Raw genomic sequence first — 27,137 nt, forward strand, 5'->3', positions numbered from 1 at the left:
TAAACAGATTGTTGTTGTTTGCTCAGATGACTGAATATCCAATTTGGTGCAGTTGTATCATGTAAATATTCTACTTTTTGTTTTGTGAATTGGTGAATGGTATATTTCATGAAAAGCACATTGTGATAAACTGACACAGTATCAGATGTTCATGAGTACATTCCCTGCTCCAAAACATAGTCAAAGGGGTAGTACTGAATTTTATTTCTTCATGTTTTCACTAAATCACTTTCAGTGAATGCCTGTATACTCCTTTTGTCAAGGTAACTACTAATTTTCTCTCCCCTCTTTCTCCAACTATGTTAATACTTCATCTGTAATGTTTCATTGATATCAAGGAAAATAAACACTAAACAACCCTCTTTTCCAAAATTATGATGATGATATTGATTCTTTGATTCTCAAATAGTCTTTAGTATACACTTGAATTACATTGTTTAGGGAGGACAGTATTACATAATAGTGAAATACGATAAAGTATCACTCCTGCATTTCTCTTTTAGTGACCAACACTTGGACGCTTATGCAGACACTTGGGAAACCTCCAAGCAGGAGGAGGAGGCAGTCATGTCTTGTTGTTGGAGACAGAGTTTTCTTATTTGGTGGTACAAGTCCATACCAGGGACAGATGTCATACCAAGTAATTGAAGATCTGTACAATGAAGGAATTGACTCAAAACTTATGGATCATAATGATATGCATATACTGGACTTTGGTATGTAACATTTATACCTGTAAGTTGCGTGTTTGTTTTGAAATTTAACAGTGTTGAATTTTTCATATTTCTATTTTTGAAAGAAGAGTACAATGAATATCAAGAATTCTATCTTCTTAAAGTTGGTTGATATGTGAATAGTCCATTAATATGTCTTGTAATTTTAAAGAAGAGTTCTTATCTTTTATTTCAGAGTGTTAATTAATTTTGCTACTTTTCATTGTCAGTGTGATAATCATTCCAGCTATAAACAAGTTTGATTATTTTGTAGGAAAAGGGCAGACAAAATAAGAAGAAAAGAAAGCAGTTTAATGTGTTTGGAAACTTTCTAACAATAAATACCCTTTTGTACCTACAAAGAAACATTTTTGTCTCCGTTTCCTAGTGTAAAGAAACAATGTTAAGGTGGGGGTGGGGGGGGGGGGGGAGGACAGGCTGTTTGCAAGAAAAATATCAGAGTAGTATTGTTGATCTTAGTGTGAAACTGTTAGTAAGTGCTGAGATTTTTGTCACATGGGCTAGAACATGACATACTGACTAGCATGTTATTACCTTGATTATTTGTTGTATTTAGTTTACATCTCCCCCCCATGAACCATAGACCTTCAGGGAGGTGGGGAGGCTTGCGTGCCTCAGCGATACAGATAGCCGTACCGTAGGTACAACCACAACGGAGGGGTATCTGTTGAGAGGCCAGACAAACGTGTGGTTCCTGAAGAGGGGCAGCAGCCTTTTCAGTAGTTGCAAGGGCAACAGTCTGGATGATTGACTGATCTGGCCTTGTAACAATAACCAAATTGGCCTTGCTGTGCTGGTACTGCGAACGGCTGAAAGCAAGGGGAAACTACGGCCGTAATTTTTCCCGAGGGCATGCAGCTTTACTGTATGATTAAATGATGATGGCGTCCTCTTGGGTAAAATATTCTGGAGGTAAAATAGTCCCCCATTCGGATCTCCAGGCGGGGACTACTCAAGAGGATGTCGTTATCAGGAGAAAGAGAAGTGGCGTTCTACGGATCGGAGCGTGGAATGTCAGATCCCTTAATCGGGCAGGAAGATTAGAAAATTTAAAAAGGGAAATGGATAGGTTAAAGTTAGATATAGTGGGAATTAGTGAAGTTCGGTGGCAGGAGGAACAAGACTTTTGGTCAGGTGACTACAGGGTTATAAACACAAAGTCAAATAGGGGTAATGCAGGAGTAGCTTTAATAATGAATAGGAAAATAGGAATGCGGGTAAGCTACTACAAACAGCATAGTGAACGCATTATTGTGGCCAAGATAGATACGAAGCCCACACCTACTACTGTAGTACAAGTTTATATGCCAACTAGCTCTGCAGATGACGAAGAAATTGAAGAAATGTATGATGAAATAAAAGAAATTATTCAGATAGTGAAGGGAGACGAAAATTTAATAGTCATGGGTGACTGGAATTCGAGTGTAGGAAAAGGGAGAGAAGGAAACGTAGTAGTTGAATATGGATTGGGGGTAAGAAATGAAAGAGGAAGCCGGCTGGTAGAATTTTGCACAGAGTACAACTTAATCATAGCTAACACTTGGTTTAAGAATCATGATAGAAGGTTGTATACATGGAAGAACCCTGGAGATACTAAAAGGTATCAGATAGATTATATAATGGTAAGACAGAAATTTAGGAATCAGGTTTTAAATTGTAAGACATTTCCAGGGGCAGATGTGGACTCTGACCACAATCTATTGGTTATGACCTGTAGATTAAAACTGAAGAAACTGCAAAAAGGTGGGAATTTAAGGAGATGGGACCTGGATAAACTGACTAAACGAGAGGTTGTACAGAGTTTCAGGGAGAGCATAAGGGAACAATTGATAGGAATGGGGGAAATAAATACAGTGGAAGAAGAATGGGTAGCTTTGAGGGATGAAGTAGTGAAGGCAGCAGAGGATCAAGTAGGTAAAAAGACTAGGGCTAGTAGAAATCCTTGGGTAACAGAAGAAATATTGAATTTAATTGATGAAAGGAGAAAATATAAAAATGCAGTAAATGAAGCAGGCAAAAAGGAATACAAACGTCTCAGAAATGAGATAGACAGGAAGTGCAAAATGGCTAAGCAGGGATGGCTAGAGGACAAATGTAAGGATGTAGAGGCTTATCTCACTAGGGGTAAGATAGATACTGCCTACAGGAAAATTAAAGAGACCTTTGGAGATAAGAGAACCACTTGTATGAACATCAAGAGCTCAGATGGAAACCCAGTTCTAAGCAAAGAAGGGAAAGCAGAAAGGTGGAAGGAGTATATAGAGGGTCTATACAAGGGCGATGTACTTGAGGACAATATTATGGAAATGGAAGAGGATGTAGATGAAGATGAAATGGGAGATACGATACTGCGTGGTGAGTTTGACAGAGCACTGAAAGACCTGAGTCGAAACAAGGCCCCCGGAGTAGACAACATTCCATTGGAACTACTGACGGCCTTGGGAGAGCCAGTCCTGACAAAACTCTACCATCTGGTGAGCAAGATGTATGAAACAGTCGAAATACCCTCAGACTTCAAGAAGAATATAATAATTACAATCCCAAAGAAAGCAGGTGTTGACAGATGTGAAAATTACCGAACAATCAGTTTAATAAGCCACAGCTGCAAAATACTAACACGAATTCTTTGCAGACGAATGGAAAAACTAGTAGAAGCCGACCTCGGGGAAGATCAGTTTGGATTCCGTAGAAATACTGGAACACGTGAGGCAATACTGACCTTACGGCTTATCTTAGAAGCTAGATTAAGGAAAGGCAAACCTACGTTTCTAGCATTTTGTAGACTTAGAGAAAGCTTTTGACAATGTTGACTGGAATACTCTCTTTCAAATTCTAAAGCTGGCAGGAGTAAAATACAGGGAGCGAAAGGCTATTTACAATTTGTACAGAAACCAGATGGCAGTTATAAGAGTCGAGGGGCATGAAAGGGAAGCAGTGGTTGGGAAGGGAGTAAGACAGGGTTGTAGCCTCTCCCCGATGTTATTGAATCTGTATATTGAGCATGCAGTAAAGGAAACAAAAGAAAAATTCAGAGTAGGTATTAAAATCCATGGAGGAGAAATAAAAACTTTGAGGTTCGCTGATGACATTGTAATTCTGTCAGAGACAGCAAAGGACTTGGAAGAGCAGTTGAACGGAATGGATGGTGTCTTGAAGGGAGGATATAAGATGAACATCAACAAAAGCAAAATGAGGATAATGGAATGTAGTCGAATTAAGTCAGGTGATGCTGAGGCAATTAGATTAGGAAATGAGACACTTAAAGTAGTAAAGGAGTTTTGCTATTTGGGGAGCAAAATAACTGATGATGGTCGAAGTAGAGAGGATATATAATGTAGACTGGCAATGGCAAGGAAAGCGTTTCTGAATAAGAGAAATTTGTTAACATCGAGTATAGATTTAAGTGTCAGGAAGTCATTTCTGAAAGTATTTGTATGGAGTGTAGCCATGTATTGAAGTGAAACCTGGACGGTAAATAGTTTGGACAAGAAGAGAATAGAAGCTTTCGAAATGTGGTGCTACAGAAGAATGCTGAAGATTAGATGGGTAGATCACATAACTAATGAGGAAGTATTGAATAGGATTGGGGAGAAGAGAAGTTTGTGGCACAACTTGACCAGAAGAAGGGATCGGTTGATAGGACATGTTCTGAGGCATCAAGGGATCACCAATTTAGTATTGGAGGGCAGCGTGGAGGGTAAAAATCGTAGGGGGAGACCAAGAGATGAATACAGTAAGCAGATTCAGAAGGATATAGGTTGCAGCAGGTACTGGGAGATGAAGAAGCTTGCACAGGATAGAGTAGCATGGAGAGCTGCATCAAACTAGTCTCAGGACTGAAGACCACAACAACAACAACAACAACAGTTTACGTCTATAGAATAATAATTGCACCAAGATGGAGAATAGTCACATGTGCTTGGTAACAGTACTGCTATACATTCTAGCATTGCTTGATTTCATGATTATAAAATAAGATGATCTGTTTTGGACTGTATGTTGTATTAGCTCTTCAATTAACACTTCTGTAAACTTCTTATGAAATGTTGTTTTCCTAAAGTTGAGAGATACTGAGGTCCCATAATGCATCACCAGATGTTTGTGCCACCTTCTGATATTTATTCAGTTACTCATACAAATATGAGCAAAATGTTTTGTCAAGTGTACCTGCAAACTAGTCAGATCCTGTTGCCTACAAGATATTTATCAGTTCAAGATTTATTACTAGGAACACAATAAAAGTAGAAATTCCTGAAGGACTATTAAATAATTTTCTAAGCACAAAAGTTAACATACAGCTTATTCCGTCACAAATTTTCATCTTCAGTTTCCTTTCTGATTAGACTGGTCCTTACCTGTTTAAAAATATTGCAGTTTATAGATTGCTTTTAGTCCAGTGCTTCTTTCTTTCTTATGTTGCATGACAGTGATCGTATCAAATGTTTCATTTTGTTTGTACTAGGCAAAATGAAATTTAATGCAGCTACGTATTCCTGTGCCAACTTTGTGTCTCTTTGACATCCTTATTAGGCTATGTTACCATTTAATCTCCACCACATTTTCTTCATAAAACTTAACATAAATTGTCAGTGTATTTTAATAGTTAAACAAAGTAGTACATAGATTTAATTTGAAAATTGAGCTGCTTTCAGTGAAACGTACTAAATATTAAAATGTTTGATAAGCTACTGATTAGAATGGTTACAGTTTATGATAATTAATTTTGTGTTTCTTGTTTTTGCAACTTTCAGCACCCTCACTACGAACACTCTGTGCTATGATTGTTATTAATAATCAGTTGGACTACAGCAGCTTACCAGAGGAGTTAAGGTACCCGTATCTGCATTTCCCTCCATTTTCTTTTTTAGTGTTCGAAGTCATTAAGGCTATAATATTCATTAGATTGAACATAACGAATAGAAAAGGAGTATGTTGTGACATAGAAAACTGGTAAAGTAAGTGTGCTAAATCTTTGAATGGTTTTAACACTCTCATATATTTTTACTTTACATTGTGTTGTTGGAAAGTCCAACAGCTAATTGTTTTAGTTGATAATAACATTTGGAAAAAATAAGAGTTAAGGTTGTGCTTTCCTTGTGGCTGTTCAAAGTGGTTTTTTCCATATGTTTACAGAATTTCAAATCCAAACTAATTCTCTACAATAGCTAACAGTTATTGTTGATTATTTAGACTCATTGTTAGTTGCAAAGAGCAGGTCCGCAGTTATGTAGAACTCATCAGAAAAACAAATACATGTGATACATATGTAGTAGGGACTGCCATGTCAGTGGTCCTTTCACAAATTCCAAGAGTGACATTCATGAAGCATGTAGTCAAATCGAAAAAAAAAACTATATATTTTTTTCAACAATGGGATTTTTGTAAGGAATAGTACATAAAATAAGGGAAAAGCAATCACTCGCCTGTAGTTGACTGATACGCGGAGCATAGAAATACATAAGAAGGAACACTATTCACACTAGTGTTCAAGCTCTTGCTTTTTTAGAAAAAAACATAACCACACAGATGTGGCCACAGTGAGACTGATTATTGAAAGCAGTTGTCTGGGCTGAAGGAGCTGGGGAGGGGATACGTAAGGATACAGGAAGGCGGTGGCGGGAAAGAGTCAGGTCTTTCAGCGGCTGACTTATTGACTACACAACAAGATGAAAGGAGTACAAAGGGTAGAGCATAAATGAGAGATGGAAAAATTGAGAGGGGTGGGGTGGGGGGGTAAAAAATAGAGGAGGTGGAGATAAAGAGGGAGACAGGGAGAGGTGAAAAGGAGAAGAGTGGGAGAGGAGGGTGGAGAGGGGAGGGGAGAGGAGACTGTCCACATAGGGGTGATAGTGATTGAAGGCCACACATGATCTGCACAGGGAAGGAGTGGTGCTAACAGAAGAGAGAAGGAAAAAGGTAAAGTGAGGCAATAGGGAACAAGTTAGCAGAGTTGTAGGCCAGAGGGATTGTGAAAGTGCAGGATAAACTGGAGAGCCAATTCTTGTGTACGTAGTTTAGAGAAGCTAGTGCTGGAAGGGAATATCCACGTGACCTGCATAATGGAGCAGCTATTGAAGTCATTTTTTTTGTGGTTTGCAGCATGTTCGGCGATTGGGTGATCAAGTTTGCAGTTTGCCATCATTTGGCAGTGGCCATTCGTGTGAGTAGACACTTGGTTACTTGTCAAGCCTACATAGAACGCTGCACAGTAATTGCAGCATAGCTGATCTATTACATGGCTGCTTTCACGCATGGCCCTGTCTTTTATTGCGTAGGAAACAGCTGTGACTGGAGTGCAGTAGGAGGTTGTGGGTAGGATAGGTCGTGCACTTGGGTCGACCACAAGGGAATGACCAATGGGGTGCAGCATTGGAATAGGGATGGCCAGAGATATTCTGTAATAGGACAGGAACTGTGGAGAGGTGCTGAAGGAAGCGACCAGGGTCTCGGGTGTAGGATGGTAGGTTATGGACAGTAGTTTGGAGGTACCGTTCAAAAAGAAGCAAAGGTTTGTTCTGTGGGAGGATTGCACTCGGCCATAATAGGATGGTCAGTAGGAAGACTGGGGGGGGGGGGGGGGGGTTGTGTTTGTGAGGAGTAGGTGAAAGATAAGTGCATGTTCCTGGTTTGAGGAGGGAGATGGATTCAGGTGTCCGTTTTTGGGATGGACCAAAGCCTTTAAGGAGCTGGTGGAGATCAAGGAATTCAGTTTTACAGCCTCAAATGGATTTTGATGAGCTGCAAGTAACACAATTACAGGTAGTAATTTTTATTTATTTTTCACCGATTATCATGATATTTTAACAAACAACGCCACAGAAGACACACATCAGTACTTCATGAGGTTCTACAAAACTTTCTTAGCCAAATCCCAACCCTCAAAGACTGCTTTTGTCACCTACAAAGACTGGACAAAAGGTGACATTCTGTCAGGTACTGGAAGATACATAAAAATAAAGGAAACCAGTTATCATATAGTGCCAATCCAAGAAACTTACTTGCGAATAAACTGGGTCTTTACTGGTGAGGAATTAGCTTACGTGCAGTTGACAGGAAAAATGGTTCCAGTCTGTTACTAACACTTGCGAATAAACTGGGTCTTTACTGGTGAGGGATTAGCTTACGTGCAGCTGACAGGAAAAATGGTTCCAGTCTGTTACTAACACTTCGACGCCCAGACTTAACCTGCCCCCTTGAGTGTCCCGAGGGGTCATTTTGACCCCTACCATTCAAAAAAAGTTTTGTGAACTATTATTTCAAAATTTTAAGCATTTATTATATTTTAATGTTTGCAAGATTGATAGCCATTTCAGATGCAGAGTTGTAAATAAAAAGAACAAATACAAATTATATTATTTATTGACATATGAACTAATTTCACTGAACTTGGTAACACACAAACAAGTGTAAGCAAGTGACAGGCTTTTCTTTGTTCTAAATTCATAAAAAAAAAAAACAATTCATGTGTACAGAAATTTCAGCTGCTTCATAGTTACACAATTGTATTCAGTTTCCTTTGTACATTTTCCACAGACCATCTTCTTACAAACACTGCATGTGGAAATAGTTTTGTTACATTTGCAGAATTTGAGAACTTGACATTTATGGCTCTTCTGTGGCATTTCGTCTTCATTTTCATTCTTTTCATACGTGTCTGTGGTCATACAAGGAAAGCGACTCTTTGCATGCTTAAAGCATAGTTCATTTGCAGGCTGCTGAATAATGTCTTCTTTTGATCTTCTTCCCAGCAACAGCCCTAAATACTACAGATGCATTTATTCATGTTAGGTCAAGGATATTGTAGAAGGAGTGCACTGGCTATCTTCTTCAGGAAGCCTTGACTGAATACTGCCTCGCCATTTGTCTGTCAACCCTAAATTTTGTTTTGTTGTAATAACATACAGTTTGTGGAGCTTTTTCTCATTTGTATTTATGGTAACACTAGGATGAAGGGAAGATATTACTAGCACATTTTTTGCTTTCTTCCCTTGATAGACTGTCAACAAAATATCATCATGTTTTAAAACTTTTGTGGAATACAGAGGACTCTTCAAGGACTTCAGAGCATTTACTGCATTTACTGTTCCTACAATGGAGGTTGATTTTTCTTTCAATTTTTTTGCAAGTTTGAGTAAAGTGAACTAATTGTCTGTAGTGACATTTCTGCCAATCAAAGAAACATAAGACGCACCACTACATAATCTGAAACCCTTTCATCTTGGGATTGTGCCTTATCCGTACCAAGATAAGGGAAACCATTGAGTATATACTTACTTTCAACATCTATCACAAACCAGTGTTTTCACCCATACTTGTCAGGCTTTGAAGCCATGAATTGTGTGAACGGGCACCTAGTTTTACTTGGGAAGAGCTGCTCATCCATTGTTATGTCACTTACAGGTTTGTAACTCATTGTACATTTTTCTATGAATTTATAAATTTGTTCCAGACAGCAGAAACCAATGCAAACTTATCATTCTGTAATCATACAGAGCATGTCGATTTCTCATCAAACCTCAGGAGTCTTGTAATCTCACAGAATCTATTACTGCTTATGGTTTCCACACAAAATGGTAGACTCTAGGAATCTGACAATAAATGTGAAGGTCTGTACTTCGGCAAGCACTTGCACCACAAGCATAAATAATTGCAATAAATCCTTCTGGTTCTTCTGTGGTCATTGACCAGCTGTCATTTTCTAGCACTCTGTGTGCCTGTGTTACAGAACATTTCAAGATATGTTTGATTACATAATTGTCGATGAACAAGTGCCAAGCACTTGATACAAGTTCATGACTTACATTTCTTTTTGCATGTAATGTAGGTCCAGGAGATTCTCTCAAAATATTGTGATTAGGAAGATGCCCACCATATGAATTAGGCAATGCTTCTCTCCAGACTGTTCCATCAAGGAGCAACTTCTTTACGTCTTTCGTCAGGCTATGAAGAAGCAATCACTTGTTCTACACTCTGAGAAGCAGGATTATCTCCTCTTCTGTTATATGATTCTTCTCTCTCTATGGAGCACAAATAATAGAACAAATGTAAGAAAGCCACCATAAAATCTAGATTAAGTACAGTAACATTGTATGTAGATATGAATATGATGATCATAAATTAGCAGCAGTAATAATAATAATATAATACGTACTAGACTGTAAACTTCCATTATCTATATCTGAGGAATCAGAGTCATTAGTGTTAGATGATTGATCTTCTCTCAATTTCTGTGGCAAAAACTCTGCCTCTGAATTGTCAGAAAAAAGTTCACCACCATCTGAATCACTCTCCATAACTCTTTGTAACTCTGCAAGAATCTCTTCAACTCATAAATACTGTTTCCATTTCATTTCAATCTTCAGTTCACAGTCACCATGAAAGACTGATTATTTCAAGGGATAATGAACAATGGTGAACAGAGTCCATTGTTGTCATTTCATATGGCAATAATATGAACGAAAGTAAATTATTGCACTACAGAGTAAAGTAACCGAGGCTTGAGAATGCATGAGATATGTGTATGACGTAACTATAAACAAATTAGAATTTTTTTCTAAAGGGATGATACAACCCTTCTGGTGTTAAAGGTAAAACTGGAAAAAAGCGATAATCAATTAAGTGAAACGAACTGTTGTGTGTGTGTGTGTGTGTGTGTGTGTGTGTGTGTGTGTGTGTGTGTTTTAATACAACCTCTGACAATAAAGTGCAGTGAATAGTCCTGTAACATTAATGTAAATGAACACTTAACTACAGTTACCTTACTGTCTATTGAAATAGTCACCTCCCATAACTATGCATCTTTGAACTCTGCAATACATGTCCTGGAAACTTTGCATGAAGTCTTCCTTTGGGATGGTGTTGAAAAGCTGCATTACATTTCGTTGGATGTCAGGAATATCATCAAATCTATTTCCTTTCAAGGCGAGTTTGAGTCGAGGGAATAGGAAGAAGTCTGGAGGATTGAGTTCTGCCAAATATGGTGGATGTTCAAGTTGCACCACTCATTTTTTGCCGGGAACTGTTAGATGATATTGACTATGTTTGGATGAGTGTTGTTGTGAAAAAAACACCAGGAACCTTGTTGTGGACTGCCAATATCCCAAACAGGGCATTCTGAGTACATTATTTATGAATCACAACTATATCTATGATGCCATTTAAATTGGCACATTTTTCTGGATGTGTAGACACAGCATACTGCAGTATTTCCTGCTTTATGGCAACTTCTTCCAACTTCTCAATTCTATAAGCTTTACCAATAGCCGTATACTTTAGGTCATTCTATTTTATATCAAACTCTATCAGGTTTGGCAATCCACTTTGCCATCTTCAGGCCCCATACACTTTATTTGTACCAACAAGCTTATCATTTGGTGGCATAAAACTGGATCCATGAATCCGAATCGTTATGCAACTGATTCATACAAAAGGGTCACACCGATTGAGTTGGGAATGCAGGATGTATTGCAAGGAAAGTTCCCACCTGTGCAATTCAGAAAAGCTGGTGTTAGTGGGAAGGATCCATATGGCACAGGCTGTGAAGCAGTCATTGAAATGAAGGATGTCATGTTTGGCAGCATGTTCAGCAGCAGGGTGATCCATTTGTTTTGTGGCCACAGTTTGTCGGTGGTTGTCATGCCGATGTAGAATTCAGCACAGTGGTTGCAGCCTAGCTTGTAGATCACATGACTGGTTTCACAGGTAGTTCTGCCTTTGATGGGATAGGTGATGTTCATGACTGGACTGGAGTAGGTAGTGATGGAAGGATGTATGGGACAGGTCTTGCATCTAGGTCTATTACAGGGGTATGAGCCATGAGGTAAGGGGTTGGGAGTAGGGGTTGTGTAAGGATGGACGAGTATATTTTTTATGTCCAGTGGACAGCAGAATACCACTGTGGGAGGGGTGGGAAATACAGTGGCCAGGACATTTCTCATTTCAGGGCACAACGATGGAAGTTGAAACCCTGGCAGAGAATGTAATTCAGTTGCTCCAGTCCTGGGTGGTAGTGAGTTAGGAGGAGAATGCTCCTCTGTGGCCAGATGGTGGGACTTCGGGAGGTGATGGGAGAGGTAGGAAAGATAAGGTATGGGAGCTTTGTTTGTGTAGATGGGTGGGAGGATAATTACAGTCTGTGAAGGCTTCAGTGAGACCCTCAGTATGTGCAATGACCACAGATGGCTAGGTTGTATGGAAGGGACTTCATGGTATGGAATGGGTGGCAGCTGTTGAAGTGGAGGCAGTGCTGTTTGTTAGTAGGTTTGATACAGATGGAGGTGCTGATGTAGCCATCTTTGAGGTGGTGGTCAACATCTAGGAAGGTGGCTCATTGGGTTGAGTAGGACCAGGTGAAGCAAATGGGTGAGAAGTTGTTGACGTTCTGGACGAATGTGTAGAGGGTGTGTCACCCCTACCACTACCCACATTCCTACCTTCTACGTGCTTCCTAAAGTCCATAAGCCTAACCACCCAGGGCGCCCCATTGTGGCCTGTTACTGTGCCCCTACTGACAGAATCTCTGCTCTCATAGACCAACAGCTTCAACCTACCCTCCTATGTGAAAGATACCAACCATTTCCTCCACCAACTCTCCACAGTTCCTGTCCCTTTACCACACTGTGCCCTGCTCATCACTATTGATGCCACCTCCCTGTACACAAACATTCCTAATACCGCTATTGAACGCTACCTTTCTCAATGCCCGATGGATTCCAAACCAACAACTTCCTTCATTGTCACCATGACCAGCTATATCCTCATCCAAAATTACTTTTCCTTTGAAGGCATTACCTACAACAAATCTGGGGTAAAGCTGTGGCACCCACATGGCACCATCCTATGTAAACCTAATCATGGACCATCTAGAGGAATCTTACCAAAAAACCGACAATCCTAAACCTCTCACATGCTTCAAATTCACATCAGTACCTCCATCCATATCACACCTACTAACCACCAGCAATACCTCCACTTCGACAGCTGCCACCTGCTCCATACCAAGAAGTCCTTCTGTGAAACCTAGCCACCTGTGGTCATCGCATCTGCAGTGATGAGCAGTCCCTCTCAAAATATACTGAGGGTCTCACTGAAGCCTTCACAGGCTGTAATTATCTTCCCAACCGTGTGCAAAACCAAATCTCCTGCACCAAGTCTCCTACCACCTCCCAAAATCCAACCATACGGCGACAGAGGAACATTCCCCTCATAAATCACTACCACCCAGGATTGGAGCAACTGAATTTTATTCTCTGTCAGGGTTTCGACTATATCTTGTCAGCCCTGAAATGATAAATGACCTGCCCACTATCTTTCCCACCCCTCCCACATGGTATTGTGCCAGCCACCAAACCTATACAATATACTCGTCCATCCTTACACAACCCCTGCTCCCAACCTCTTACCTCATGGCTCATACCCATGTAATAGACCTAGATGCAAGACCTGTCCCATACATTCTCCCCCCAACACCTATTCCAGTCTGGTCACAAACAACACCTATCCCATCAATGGCAGGGCTGCCTGTGAAACCAGCCGTGATCTACAAGCTAAGCTGCAACCAATGTACTGCATTCTATGTGGGCATGACAACCAACAAGCTGTCAGCCCACAAAATGGCCACTGACAAACTGTGGCCAAGAAACAAGTGGACCACCCTGTTGCTGAACACGCTGCCTAACATGACATCCTTCATTTCAATGACTGCTTCACAGTCTGTGCCATATGGATCCTTCCTACCAGCAGCAGCTTTTCTAAATTGTCCAGGTGGGAACTTTCCCTGCAATACATCCTATGTTCCCATAATCCTACTGGCATCAATCTTCATTAGTCACTGTTCTCACCTGTCAAACCCTTCCATGGTCCCATTCCAGCACTACACAGTTGTCATTCCACTATCACACCCAGTCTTTTTACTTCTCTCCTTTTCCTCTACTTCCTCCCCCCCCCCCCCCTCCCCACCTCCCGGCTTACTGTCTAACCTGCAGCATTTCACTTTCTGCCACCCCCACCATACTGTCCCTCCCCCTCTCCACCTCAGCCTCCTTCTTACCCCCACCCAGTCACCACTCCCATCATGCATTGGTGCTGCTGTTCACAGTGTGGTTTCAGTTGCCTTAGACTGCAGTCATGTGTGAGAGTTGCATTTGCGTTTCTTTTTTAGTTAGTTAGTTCTCTCTCTCTCTCTCTCTCTCTCTCTCTCTCTCTCTCTCTCTCTCTCTCTCTCTCTGTGTGTGTGTGTGTGTGTGTGTGTGTGTGTGTGTGTGTGTGTGTGTGTGTGTGTGTTGTTGACAAAGGCCCTAATGGCTGAAAGCTTTATTTGTGACCGTCTTTTTTGTTGTACCGATCTGTGGCCCAGAATCTCCACTATATGGTGAGTGCAACTTTCTTTTCCACAATATTGTTGTGTTTATTTTCCCTATTTGTGAATCTTTGCTTAATGCTCCTTCTGAAACACACGGCTACATTTGGTTCTTCAGATTTATCCAGGTCCCATGTCATTAATAACATAACTTTCTGCTGTTTCCTTAGTTTTTACCTGCTGTACATAATCAATAAATTATGGTTAGAATCCAAATCTGCTCAGGAAATTCTGCAGTTTTCATTCTGGTATTGGAATTTCTTTATCACTGTGCAATTAAAATTGAGGTGGACAGGAGATATAGTTACGTGGATAGTCGATTGAACAAGGAAATACTTTCCTGTAACCACAAATAGCCATTTCATTTGTTCTTTGAACATTATTGTAATAAGAACTGTGTGTTTTAATATGTGTGTTGAAGAGTTCGGGTAGTAGAAGCTGTAATGGGCAAAGCTAACACCTGGATGAGGAACTGAGCTTATGTGCAGTGGTGCATGGGAGATAGGCAACAGCATGAAGTAGGGACGGCCTGTGGTGGCAAAATACAGAGGGGCTTTTACAGTAGGTGTGAAAGCCCTACAATAATGTTGAAAAGTGCTAGAAAATCGGGTCTCTGGTGAAGTTATGATAGACACGACAGGCCAACAGTGGATAAAAAAGTAGCTTTCAAAAATGGAACAAGACTCAGAATAAAGACTGGGTCTAAAGGCAGAAGACACAGCAATGGACATGGATTACAATTTGCAGCATGGAGTGTACACACTTTGAAAAGGGATGTGGAAGAACCTTATGACATTATGGAATGAAAAAAGCTGGGTGTTTCAAAGATGGCTGAAACTAGGTGAAGATGCAAAGGAAGATGTGAACTGAAAAACGGGTTAGGCTGTACTGGATAGGCAGCAAGGTGGACACCAGAATTGGAATGTGGGCATATTTGTGAGAGATGGAATGACAGAGAAAGTTACTGGAGTTAATGAGTAAATGATAAGACCAATGTATCGTTGAAGGGGAAAGCAGTAATTTTATAAAAAATCTGTGTCCTACAGACAGGTTGCACGTCAGAGGAAAAAGAAGAGCTTTTACACAGTAAAAGATGATTGTAATGGGAGATAAAGTTCATGTAGAGAGACATGGATATGAAAATGAACTTGGAGCAAATGTCTGATATAGCAGAAACAAGGAACATGAAAGATGATTGAACTCTTCCAGCAGATATTGAATAAAGGTTGGAACTTACAGTTTAATAAGAGAGAAAGCCATAAATTAACATGGTACAGAAGTGATTGATCTAAAATATTAGTAATCGATTATACGTTAGAAAAGGAGAAACATAATAGGCATTTAGGTAATACCATCAGAGGCCTTAGACAATGATCATCAGTTGTTAGTAATCATTATCAGAGAAATAAAGGAGGGAAAAATAACAGAAAACAAAGATACATGAATGAGTGTGGACGTTTAAAGAAGCAGAGCTGAAGACACAATAGCAGAAGAAAAAAAGGGGCCTCTGAGTGAGCTGCGAACTGTGGAAGAAGACTGGAGGACATTTAAGAACACACCACTAGAAGCAGCAGAGGAAGTGTGTGCAAGAAATATTAATAAAAGGAGATACAAGGAGGCCCCTTGGCAAAATTATGAAGTTAAAGATGCAGTTTTGAAGGATAAGCTATTTAGAGTACAGTTCCAACAAATAACACCAAAAGCAAGAAAAAATATGGAGTGGTAAAGAGGAGGCACAAAAAATTTAGAGGAAAAGAAAGTGGATGGAAAATGGACCACAGTTACAGAACAAGGTAGTATAGGAGATAAGAAAATATTGTACAGAATGATCAGAAATAGGAGGAATGGCAGAGAATGTCAAAATGGTTGATAAAGAGGATCTCTAGAGATCTGTGGATGACAAAGTTGGATGATTTGCTGAATCCAGATGGACCATTGGAGGAAACAGAGCTCTGGATGAAATAGAGACAGATCTGTAGATTGAAAAATATCTAATGTGGATAAAGTAGAGGAAACACTGAATAATTTGAAAGGAGAAAAGGCATTAAAGTAGGATGAACCAAGAGTGGAAATGATCAGAGCAGTAGAAGAGTTGGGGACATGATGGCTATACGGACTTATGAGAGCAGTTTGGGAGGAAATGAGAACATCTGAAGACGAGGAGGAGGGCATAGGTGTACTCTTCAAGAAGGGTGACAGAAGGATGTAAAAACCCAAGGGCAGTACCCTTATGTTCCACTGTGCAAAAATTTATGGGAAGATTAAGGAGAGATGAATCTGGAAAATAGGGAGAAAGCAGCTGTGTATTTTCAATGGGACAGCTGCAGGATCATGACTGTGAGTATGGGAAAGAGCTACATGGTTGTTATTTTTTTTCCCCTGGATTCAGAGAAATCATATGACACTAAAGTTTGGGTTTGGGAAGCACTAAGAAGAGTAGAGAAGCAGATTGTCCTGAGGGTAAAAGAAATGTAAGTTGTGTGAGAGGACAGGATGAGTAACACAGAGAAGCAGTCTGGAATACAGAAGTGTGCCTCTCCATTACTTTTCATGGTGGTGATGGATTCCACATTATAAAATTTATTATGAATGAGATCGGTTGAACACTTAATTAATTAGTGACAAGATAGACATGAAGCAGGAAGACAGCATTGGTGTTTGCTGGTGATTTGATGTGGTGGTGTTGGAGGGGGTGAGAGGAAGGTAGCAACTCAGAGGAAATGCAGAGGCAATTACAAAGGCTATTCAGAAAATAACCAACCTTATTTTTTGTTGTTGCAACCAACTTCGGCATCGGGGTGCACATGCTTCCTATGTTTGTAGGCATATGTAATGCAAGTGCATCCCTTTTTTTTTCATGAGAGGGGAAACCTCCAGTAGCTGTTGACAAATGAATATGTGTAAGTGCTAGTTGTCTGATTTGTGTATTATTTGCCAAAATGATAGAAAAAGTGGACCAAAGTTATTGCATCAAATTTTAAGCTTGGCCATTCTGAAGCTGAAACAGTCTGCAATATTTGATAAGTGGACAAAGCAGTGGGTACTACACAGATAAAGGACTGGTAAAACTGCTTCAAAGATGGCTGCTCACCAGTGAGGAGTAAAGCACATTCAGAAAAGCCTTCACACCCACAAATGAGGTTGTTATTGATCACAGGATAGACAAATCATGAACAAGGAAGTTGCAGACAAGGCTAAAATTAGTACTGAATCCATTCATTCCATTTTTACGGGAACATTTGGGCCTCAGGAGGATCTCAGCAAAATTTACGCCAAAGTTGCAAACATCTGAGCAGCAGCAACTTCGTTTGGAGATCACACAATACATGATGGATACTGTGAATAGTAATCGCGACTTTCTTAACACAGTGGTTAATGGTGAAGAATCCTATGTTTATGAATATGACCCAGGAACAGAAATTCCAGTCATCAAAACAGAAGCATCCATCATCCTCTTGACCTAAAATAGCCAAGGAAGGTCTGCAGCAATGTGAAAGATATGCTGACCATCTTTTCTTTACCTCCAGTGGTGTGGCCCATCATGAGTACACCCCAGAAGGTACTAAAGTCAATAAGGAGTGTTACCAAGGGGTTCTACATGACCTTTGTGAATCAGTGAGGTGCAAATGGCCAGACTTGTTGGCAGCAGGTTGTTGGCGCATCCACCACAATAACACACCTGGTCATCATTATCAATTCAGAGCTTTTTCGCCCAACACAATGCGGCTATGGTTTGTCATTCTCCTTATTTTCCTGACCTAGTATTGAATGATTTCTGGCTTTTCTCTAAGCTGAAAAAGACTGAAAGGGACCAGATTTCAGAACACAGAAGACATTCTGCAGAATTCAAAGGAGAATCTGCACACCATACCAAAAGGGACTTTAAAGTGATGCTTCCAGCAGTGGCAACAGCATTGGGAGAGGTCTATAGAAGCTGAATGGGACTACTTTGAAGGTGACTAGTGTCAAGCAATTATATCTTAATTAAAATTGATATTAAAAGTTGGATACTTTTTGAACAGCCCTCATGGATCTGTGGCAAGAAGGTCTGCAAGAGTATGGTCTAAATTTGGTGCAAAGTAGTATGAGAAAAATGTTACATAAAGATGTAAGAGACAGTGGTCACAACAAGGAAGAAGGGTGAGCCTATGGTAAGTATGACACTGGGTAGGGAGCAGCCGAAAATGGTGGAACATTTCAAATACCTGGGGGAATGTAATAGAAGAAAATGTAAGAAATGACAAAGAGACAAGTGAACGTGCAAGACAAGCTGATAATTTGTGAGAACTATAAGGTGAACAATAGAGAACAAAGAAGTCACTCAGAAAAGCAAGAAAGTGATATACCAAATGTATTATATACCAGTTTTGTTATATGCTGCAGAAACCTGTAGGAAAGGGGAAAAATAAGACTTGAACAAGTGAAGTGGCAGGTTTATAGATGTTGAATAGAGATAACGAAAATGAAAAAAGAAATACAAAAGTGTTAGGAGCATAACAATTGTGGAACCCCTAAAAGAGAAGAATGAGGAAAACAGATTAAATTGGTATCAGCGTATGGAGAGAGTGGAAGAGTCAAGGATACCAAAGAAGATGCAAGAGATGAAAGCAGAGAGCAAGAAACCAAAGGAAGGACAAAGGGACAACTGGCTAAAAACAGTGGGAAAAAGCGTTTGGAAGAATGAAGAAGAATTGGCCAAAGTAATGATAGAGAGGTAGTGGCAAGAATGAAAAAGATGGAGAGAATTGTGTTCAAAACAGATCCTGCAAACGGCAGGAAACTGTACATGATGATTGTGACGAGGAGGAGGTGGAGGCTAGTCCAGTCCTAAAATTATCCAGAAAAGTGTTCAATAAGCATGTGATAATTTCCATACAGAACTTTTTTGTTGACCAATAGTGAATAATGCTTCATTGTAGTCTTCAGAGCTTTTATGTGCCTGTTACTACTCTACAGAAGCTATTAGCTTGTTAAAAAATCTTCAGTGTTCATTGTACTCCATCTTCTTGAGTACTGTGAAGTTGTAGTCAGTATTTTTGTAAAAAATTTGTGAAACTGAAGTTTGATCAATTGTATGTTTCTTATTGGCATAAGCACCCTACTTATTAAGTCCAAATGCTTGCCATAGTGCAGATAGGTTCTTAACAAGAACAAAAATTTGGGAAAGAAAGGAAATGCATTCACAAAATTTCTTCTAAACCCTGACCATGTGTTCGGCAGACATACCTTTTGGTGGCAGATTAATTAATTTCTCATCATATTGTTCAAGAAATCAAAGTGTGAACTGTTGTACTGTTGTTTTAAAGTATCATACACTAACATGTGTGTATGGTTATGTGAAATTATATTAATTTTCAGGTGGGAACTGCGTGTAATGGTGACACCAAACTCCATATCAAGACCTTTGAACAACACTGGCTGACATAGGGTAACTTGTTCATTATGCTGTTATAACTCGGTCAGTGTGGCTGAATAGGGCAAGACTGTTCTGTTGTCAAGTTATAAGTATCAGATTACTACTGAGAATATAAGTCTTGTGAAATAAATTTTGTGTGTGTGTGTGTGTGTGTGTGTGTGTGTGTGTGTGTGTGTGTGTGTGTGTGAGAGAGAGAGAGAGAGAGAGAGAGAGAGAGAGTGCGAGCCAGGTTTGGTGTGAGATTATGTTAGGTACAAAACTTGTGACATGTTGTTGTTTGAAAAGACTTGCTGACATTGTGTGAAGATACACTGTTGAAATTGCAGCCACTACGTAATGTGTCTCTTTATACATAAACACGTGTCATCAGGTTATATTGTTGAATCTCTGATGTTATTGATGTGCAGTTGTAATGCAGTTTTTGTGTGTAACTTTCAGTAATTTGGGTGTACTCATTTGAATTTTCAGTTGACATAAATAATGTTAAATTAATTAAACATAATGTTGTTTTTGACCCAAAGAAAATTTTTGAAACTTTTTTTTACTGTTGAACAATTGTTATTAGCTCTGTTATGCTATAAAGTCTAAAACATGTACAGCTAATAACTAAATCACACGTAATTCTTCAGTATTTGGTTTATATAACTATTAGCAGGAACAAAATTTATATTGCTGATGTGAAAATCAGATGTAATTCACATAAAAACAGTTTTTTTTATTGTGTCCTTTCACTGTAACAAATAGATTGCAGTAGTGCAGAGTTTGTATTAAGACTTTATAAGGTACAACCTCAACCTCAGAAGAAAATGTGATATTTAAAAGAAACATATAGCTCAGAATTAAGTGATCCTTCTTTATGTAGAGACTAGATATGAACCTTCAAATGGCAGTTATCAATCATTCTGTTTATCATCAATCACAAGAGATATTTTAAATGTAAAAAGTGTATGTGTGTGAGATTTTTCTGTTTTATTTCCATTATCTTTTGTTGCTGACTGGTTTGAAATTTGAGAAAAGTTACTTCTATTTTACTTCATGTCATTGCTTCATACCAGCATACTCTTTAGTCACCTGCATTATACAGGTATCTTTAAGATGCCTGACAGGCTAGATGCCAAAGATAGGGATCTACTAGAATGGTTTGCATGAGACTGTGCATGACAAAAAATTATGATGTGTATTTTGCTGAGAAACTCAAATTGTTAGTCTCAAAAGAGATATTGTTTTTATTTTGCTGCAAGGACTATTTGCAATCATACTTAGTGGAAGAAAGGGAAATTATATCAATAGGGGATGCAAAAATTAATACAGATTGAACACAAGCTATCTATATGAGAAGTGAATAGATGATTATCAATATACATACTGTAAAGCAAGAATCTCCAAACTTTTGTGTGTAAAAGTGATTTTGACAGATGATTGATACCATATATATATTTTATTCCTCTTGCTTTTGTAAGAAAGTGACTGACAGTTGCACAGTATTGGTAGCCATGAAATTTGTAGCAAGACCTCTTGGGTGTTAGTTTGATGAAAGTGAATGTACATGACTGCATTCAGAATGTGATCAGTAGAGAAAACATGTGTAAACTAACAGAATTCTCTCTCGGTGCACATGTGTGTAGGGGGGGGGGGGGGGGGAGAGAGAGAGAGAGAGAGAGAGAGAGAGAGAGAGAGAGAGAGAGAGAGAGAGAGAGAGAGAGAGAGAGATATCTGAGTGGTATTTTCCTTTACAAAGTGCAGTAATGACTTGAGACTTGTCATCATAAATGTGATACATGGAAATAAAGTAACTGAGGGTAAAAGTGACATTTATTTTCTCTTAACTTTAATGTGTTACATTTGCACCTTTTTTTTTTTTTTTTTTTTTAAAGCCAAAATAGTTTTTTGAACCTTGTAGCTACTTTCTTTTCTCAATATGATTACTTGAAATCCACTTCTAAAGACATTGTCATCAACTAGGCACCATTCTGGGGGAAAAATTTAAAACAACTGTATCAGTTTGTGCTGTTCATAATTACTGTACTGCTGTGTGACATATCTAGATAGATGTTTGTAACATGGATAATATGTGTATTCAGCTTGATTTACTATAATTACAGTAGACAAACAACAACAACATATTGTATTTCAATGAAAATAGTCTACCTGTTAAGTGGTAACCCGAGATTTGTTACCACAATAAAACAATGTTTTTCTTGGTAATTGTTACTTTTTTCTATTAAAGTAATAACTAAATATTCCATTATATTGTAGTATTTGAAGCTATGTAGAGGACAGAAATTTGTACAGTGTAACTTGAAACTGTGAAGCTTGTATTTCTTCTTTCACAGTTGATATTGTAGCTCAGGCACTGAAACATATGTGATTTATTTCATTTCTAAATGTTCTGATTTTTATGGTGTACATTACAAATATATAATTTAACAACTAATGTTAGAAATTAAAGTTTTGAATAGTGACAGAATATTCAAGGAAGTGATACTCACAGGTTGTAGGTATTAATAATGGCAATGCAACATAAAAGTGACATGCTGGTCATGTAATTGCCATAACCACTGCCAACACATATTTAATGTCATGCCAAATTCGCCTTGAGCTTGCTGAGAAATAGGTGTGTAATATTTGAGCTGAGATACAAAAATGGAAGTAAGTTTTTATCTCTGCTATTGGTGTTCCACTGCATTTGGCGGTCTCACCCACATATCATGGACTGTAGAGCATAGTATGGTCAGGAATCAGTAACGTCATTCCTGCTGTTGATATTATGTTACCACCAACAGACTAGTTACTGATTTAATTAATTTTTATACTCAGAACAGCCCATCAAACCACAGACAGAAATAATTTTTTAACATTTTGAGAAACTCCCTACACTTAATCCTCAATCCAAAGTTGGGTGGCAACAATTCTTCTCCACTCCTCTCTGTACCCTATTAGCCTCTTAATTTTCTCATATGAGCCATCTCCTACATCATTTGTTATCAGGCTAGAGTGTTGCACTCTAGGTTCTCATCTTCTTCTCTTACCTTGACTCAGGACAGCTGAGATGCTCAATTAATTGATCTGTTCTTTTCCGTACTGTTGGTAGCCGAAAACTTTTTCGCCTATTTTTCTAAGAATTTCTTCATTCGTGAGCTTTGCTGCCACAAGATAATTTTGATCTTTCTCTAGCACCACATTTCAAATATCTCCCAAAGTTGCTTATGGCATGCATCCACAGATCCACATTTCTGAACTGTATAAAGCCATACCCCAGACAGAGCTCAGTAAATCTCATCAATATAGTCTCCATTTTCATGTACCTTGATTGAAACAGCACTTTCTCCTTGTAATAGGGTACCCTGTATCCTATTCTATACCTGCTCTTCTGACCTCCAAGGAGGCCATTGCCACTTTCCCTCTCTTCTGGCTTCCTACCATATGGGGAGATAGATGTCAGGATTTTTCTTTAATTGTCTCAAGGACCATAATGACATATCCGAGAATCTCAGAAATAACACCACTCATCTCAGTTACATTCCTACCTCACTCAGATGTTGACTATGGACAAATTTCTTAGACATTTGTTACCAATATTCTCATTTTAACATGTCTACTATAAACACCATATTTCACACCATTATCTTGTTCTTAGATGACTTATAAAGTATCTGACAACAGACAGCATCACATGTGTCTTACTGTATGGGTCATTGTACCTTTTCTTTGCTTGCCTAATTTTCCTGTCAAACGTATTGTCAGCCCAAACCTGCTTCATTCCATGCTGTGTGAACCCATAACTTCCAGTGCAGGACATGGTCATACACTTATCTGTTTTAACTCCAACAACAGCACTTGACTCCTTCTTTGTTCATGAAGTCATAACCTATAGGAAAATAGACGCTCTGTACAATTGCATAATGCATTTCAAACCCAAGTGGGATTTTTTAATTCTTCAGTTACAGAGCTGCCACTCAAATTTCTAACACTGTATAAGAAAAACTGATCGTTAATACATTTTTGGTTTCAGACATTTGCTCTGTCTGATGGCCCACTTCCCTTATCTTCCCATTGTTCATAACTTCAGTATAGCCACATAATATTTTTTCTCTCTCATCTTATCTTAATAAAGCTTGTTTTAACATTAAAAAGAACTGTTATCTTGAACAGCAAATGAAAGGGATGGATTACTGCCCGCAACATAGAGGAAGTACTGTCTTCTTTAAGTGTGTGTAGCTGCCACTCAATGCATCTTCTGTGTGGCGACTAACAATCTAAACATTTCAGTTGGTGTTATTCCATCCCAGATTTTCCATTGTTAGACCAGTTTTCTACTTAGGCAACTGTATTTTATTATAGTACATGTTGTGTTAACACACAAATTATGAATGAAATTTTCTGTTGCTCCTACTTATATAAAACATTGCATTATAGGTTTCCATTGTTATGTGTGTCATCAGTGGGTAGAGAGGTTGCTAAAGCTAGTTCTTGTCATACAAGCAGAAAAAGTAATCTTTATAAATGAAGCAGTTAGGATCCACACACATGCATACAACAGGTTGTAAATAGATTATCCTGATTATATTTCTTTCTTTTTTTTCATATATTGTTAGATCAGAGAATACAAGTTGAGCCTCATACTGTCATTCTGGATGTGCTTCTGTCAGATTTGTGTCATTGAATTAAGTTTCCTGGCCTGTACTTCGCTTTGCAGTGTAGCACCCACTCAACAACTGTTCCACAACCTGCTTTACAAGCAAATTTCATTAGGCAATGGCTTACTAGGCTTCCAGTGTTTTAAAAATTTATAGCTCCCTTTTTTAAATACAAAGTACTGTGTAACTGCTGATTTACATTCTTCTTGTTGGTGTACCATAATGTTCTTTACAGCATGTAGCAATATTGCAGGTACAATATTTATGCTATTATGAATGTACTTCATAATTAATGTTATTAATAGGGTAGATTAAGAATCTACTCACCAAGTGGCGACAGAAAACACACACACACACACACACACACACACACACACACAGGAGGTTATAATTAGATGAGCTTTTGGAGCCAGTGGCTCCTTCAGGCAGAAAGATTGAAGGAGAAGGAAGAGAATTGAAGGAAAAGGACTGGAGAAGTCTTAAGAGAATGGGTAAACTTTGGAAAAGTTACCCAGAACTGTGGGTCAGGAGAGACTTACCAGATGGGATGAGAAGGAAATGTTCCTTTCTTTTTCTTCTGTACAAATGACTATTGTTAGGTCAGAGAACACAGATTGTGCCCCATGCTATCATTCCGGATGTGCTTCTGTCAGATTTTTGTCATTGAATTAGTTTCCTTCTCATCCAGTGTGGTAAGCCTCCCCTGACTCGCAGTTCTGGGTGATTTTTAGACCTCTCCAGTCTTTTTTCTTCACCATTCTTCCGTCCACTTCAACCCTTCTGCCTGAAGAAGGACCCACTGGCTCAGAAAATGTGCCTAATTATAACCTTCTATTATATGTTTTTTGTACCGCCACTTGGTGGGTAGATTTTTCATGTATCCAATTACATTATATTGCCAAAAACTGATTGTTTTCATAATTAATATTGTGTGCTGTAATCAAAGATTTGAATGCCATTCTGTCCCTGTCTCCTGTGTTTGGCATTTCATTTATTTTCTTTTCAGTTAGGTTTTTTTGGGTTCATGATGCATTATGCTATCCTTGTGAAAAGCCAAATAAATGTCCATGAAGATCAGAAACCAAGCTGTAATTAAAATTATTGAGGAGGCATTCAAATATTGAAAGTTTCAGATATTTGAAAGAGAGTTTTACCAATGAATCACATTGAAATAACAGGTTGGAGGTTAGTCATCAGTCGCTATTTATCTGTTAGCTTCACTATCAATTATAATTCTAATGGATAAGTTCATCTAAGAAGTCTAATGTGGTTAGTCGATTAACTACATTACCATGTTGCTGTTGACCTTGTCACGATTCCTGCATGTGACTGCAATCTTGTGCTATGTATTTTTACTCCTGTTTGAGTATATATTGTTTACAGTGGAATTGTTGTTGTTGTTATTATTATGATGTAGACATTTCTCTACACCATATTGTAATTTTATCACATAGGAGCTTCTGTTTTTACATCCATATTGAAAATGATGCTTTTGATTGACAGGATAACTCGAACGAAATCGCATCATATAACAGAGTTCATGTATCAAGATTCATATTGGTTTCCCTTTTTTGTGTTGTGTGTATGAAAATAAGCATGCAGTTATAGCAACAATTATGCCAAGTATTCAGCAAAATTAGTAACTGGTTTACTGCACCTTTCAATACATAAGAAAACTATCAGCAATGTCTTGTTCACAATATACTTTGAAGGAATCAGCTTTCTACTTAGACCAGCAGATAACGAATTGGCTTCCGATGCTATTGTAAATATATAATTCAAGTACATTCTAAAAAAGATACTGCTGATGATAATTTCTGTTTACGCGTTTGTTCCAAAATTTATGGAAAATTTAAGGCTGTAATAAAATAATGATGCAAAATAAAGTTATATGATGTTGTCTATTTTTATGTAATGAAAAGTCTTCATTATAAGTAAATGCAGTTTCATATATGTATAATCCTCATGATGTTGTGTTGTGTAAATAGCTGCCAAGAATGTGACAAGTTTACTGTTGTATAAATTATTTGTTAATATTTTTTAGTTTATAATTGCAACATGTTCCTGATACCTATAGCTTTATTACAGTAAGATTTGTTCCCTATCACAATTTTATTCCAGTCAAAGTAAAATGCAACTTATTCCACAAGTTGATTTGTTTAAGCTAAATTTTGTTCTTTCCAGTCAATTCAGTGCCATTGTTTGGATTCTGTGGTTTGTGTGTCATATTACAGGTTGATGAATCCATTTACTGTATGTTAACATTAAGAAAAAGAATGTATGGAGAGTTCATATCACCACAGAGCTATTGCTATAAATTAATTCTTGGAAGTTGATTGCGTGCTTCCTGTTTTAATTTCAGTTTTTTTCTGATTATATTTTGTGCTTTAACATCAAGAATGCAAAAGTAGTGTCAGTATCCTTATATATTGTTGCAATGTAGTATACATACATGTGGATATCTGCCATAGAATCATTAATTTGTCCATCTATGAATTTAATTTTTTAATTATCTTTCAGAACAGTTTATTACCAGTTAATTTATATAATTTGTTTCTTCTCATTAAAGTTCCAAAAATTATCAGACTTATTTAAGACAACCATAAAATTGTATCTATGGTGAAATAAATGTGATGTATTGTTTCAATGATTACAGTTATTATATTTCCCAAGAATATGCTGCTCTTCTGTGTGGCTCAAAATTGATGACATCCTCTTAGGTATAATATTCTGGAGATAAAATAATTGCCCATTTGGATCTGCAGCTGTGGGACTACTCAGAAGGATGTTATCAGGAAAAATGAAATTGATATTCTGTGGATCATTGTATGAAATACTAGATTGCTTAATAGAGGTTTTAAAAAGGAAAGTTAACTGTTTTATGGTAGATATAGTAAGAATTAGTGAAGTAAAGTGGTGGGAAGAACAGTGCTTCTGGTAAGGTGAATAGTGTGTCACAGATAGAAAATAAAATAAGGGTAACACACGAGTAG

The 27,137-nt window shown here is 38.3% G+C and overlaps 1 protein-coding gene across 4 annotated transcripts in view; it reads left to right on the top strand.

Moving 5' to 3' along the window:
* Positions 1-26,794, top strand: part of LOC126091883 (kelch domain-containing protein 3) — a 124,173-nt gene extending 97,379 nt beyond the window's left edge. For all 4 annotated transcript variants that reach the window (XM_049907166.1, XM_049907168.1, XM_049907167.1 and 1 more), the window contains exons 7-9: positions 504-716; positions 5,486-5,564; positions 19,450-26,794. In XM_049907166.1, coding sequence (XP_049763123.1) covers positions 504-716; positions 5,486-5,564; positions 19,450-19,513 — 356 coding nt within the window. In that variant the 3' untranslated portion in view covers positions 19,514-26,794. The remainder of the gene's footprint in view (positions 1-503; positions 717-5,485; positions 5,565-19,449) is intronic.
* Positions 26,795-27,137: the final 343 nt, after the last annotated feature.

Source organism: Schistocerca cancellata, chromosome 7, assembly GCF_023864275.1.
Source record: "Schistocerca cancellata isolate TAMUIC-IGC-003103 chromosome 7, iqSchCanc2.1, whole genome shotgun sequence".
NCBI lineage: Eukaryota > Metazoa > Arthropoda > Insecta > Orthoptera > Acrididae > Schistocerca > Schistocerca cancellata.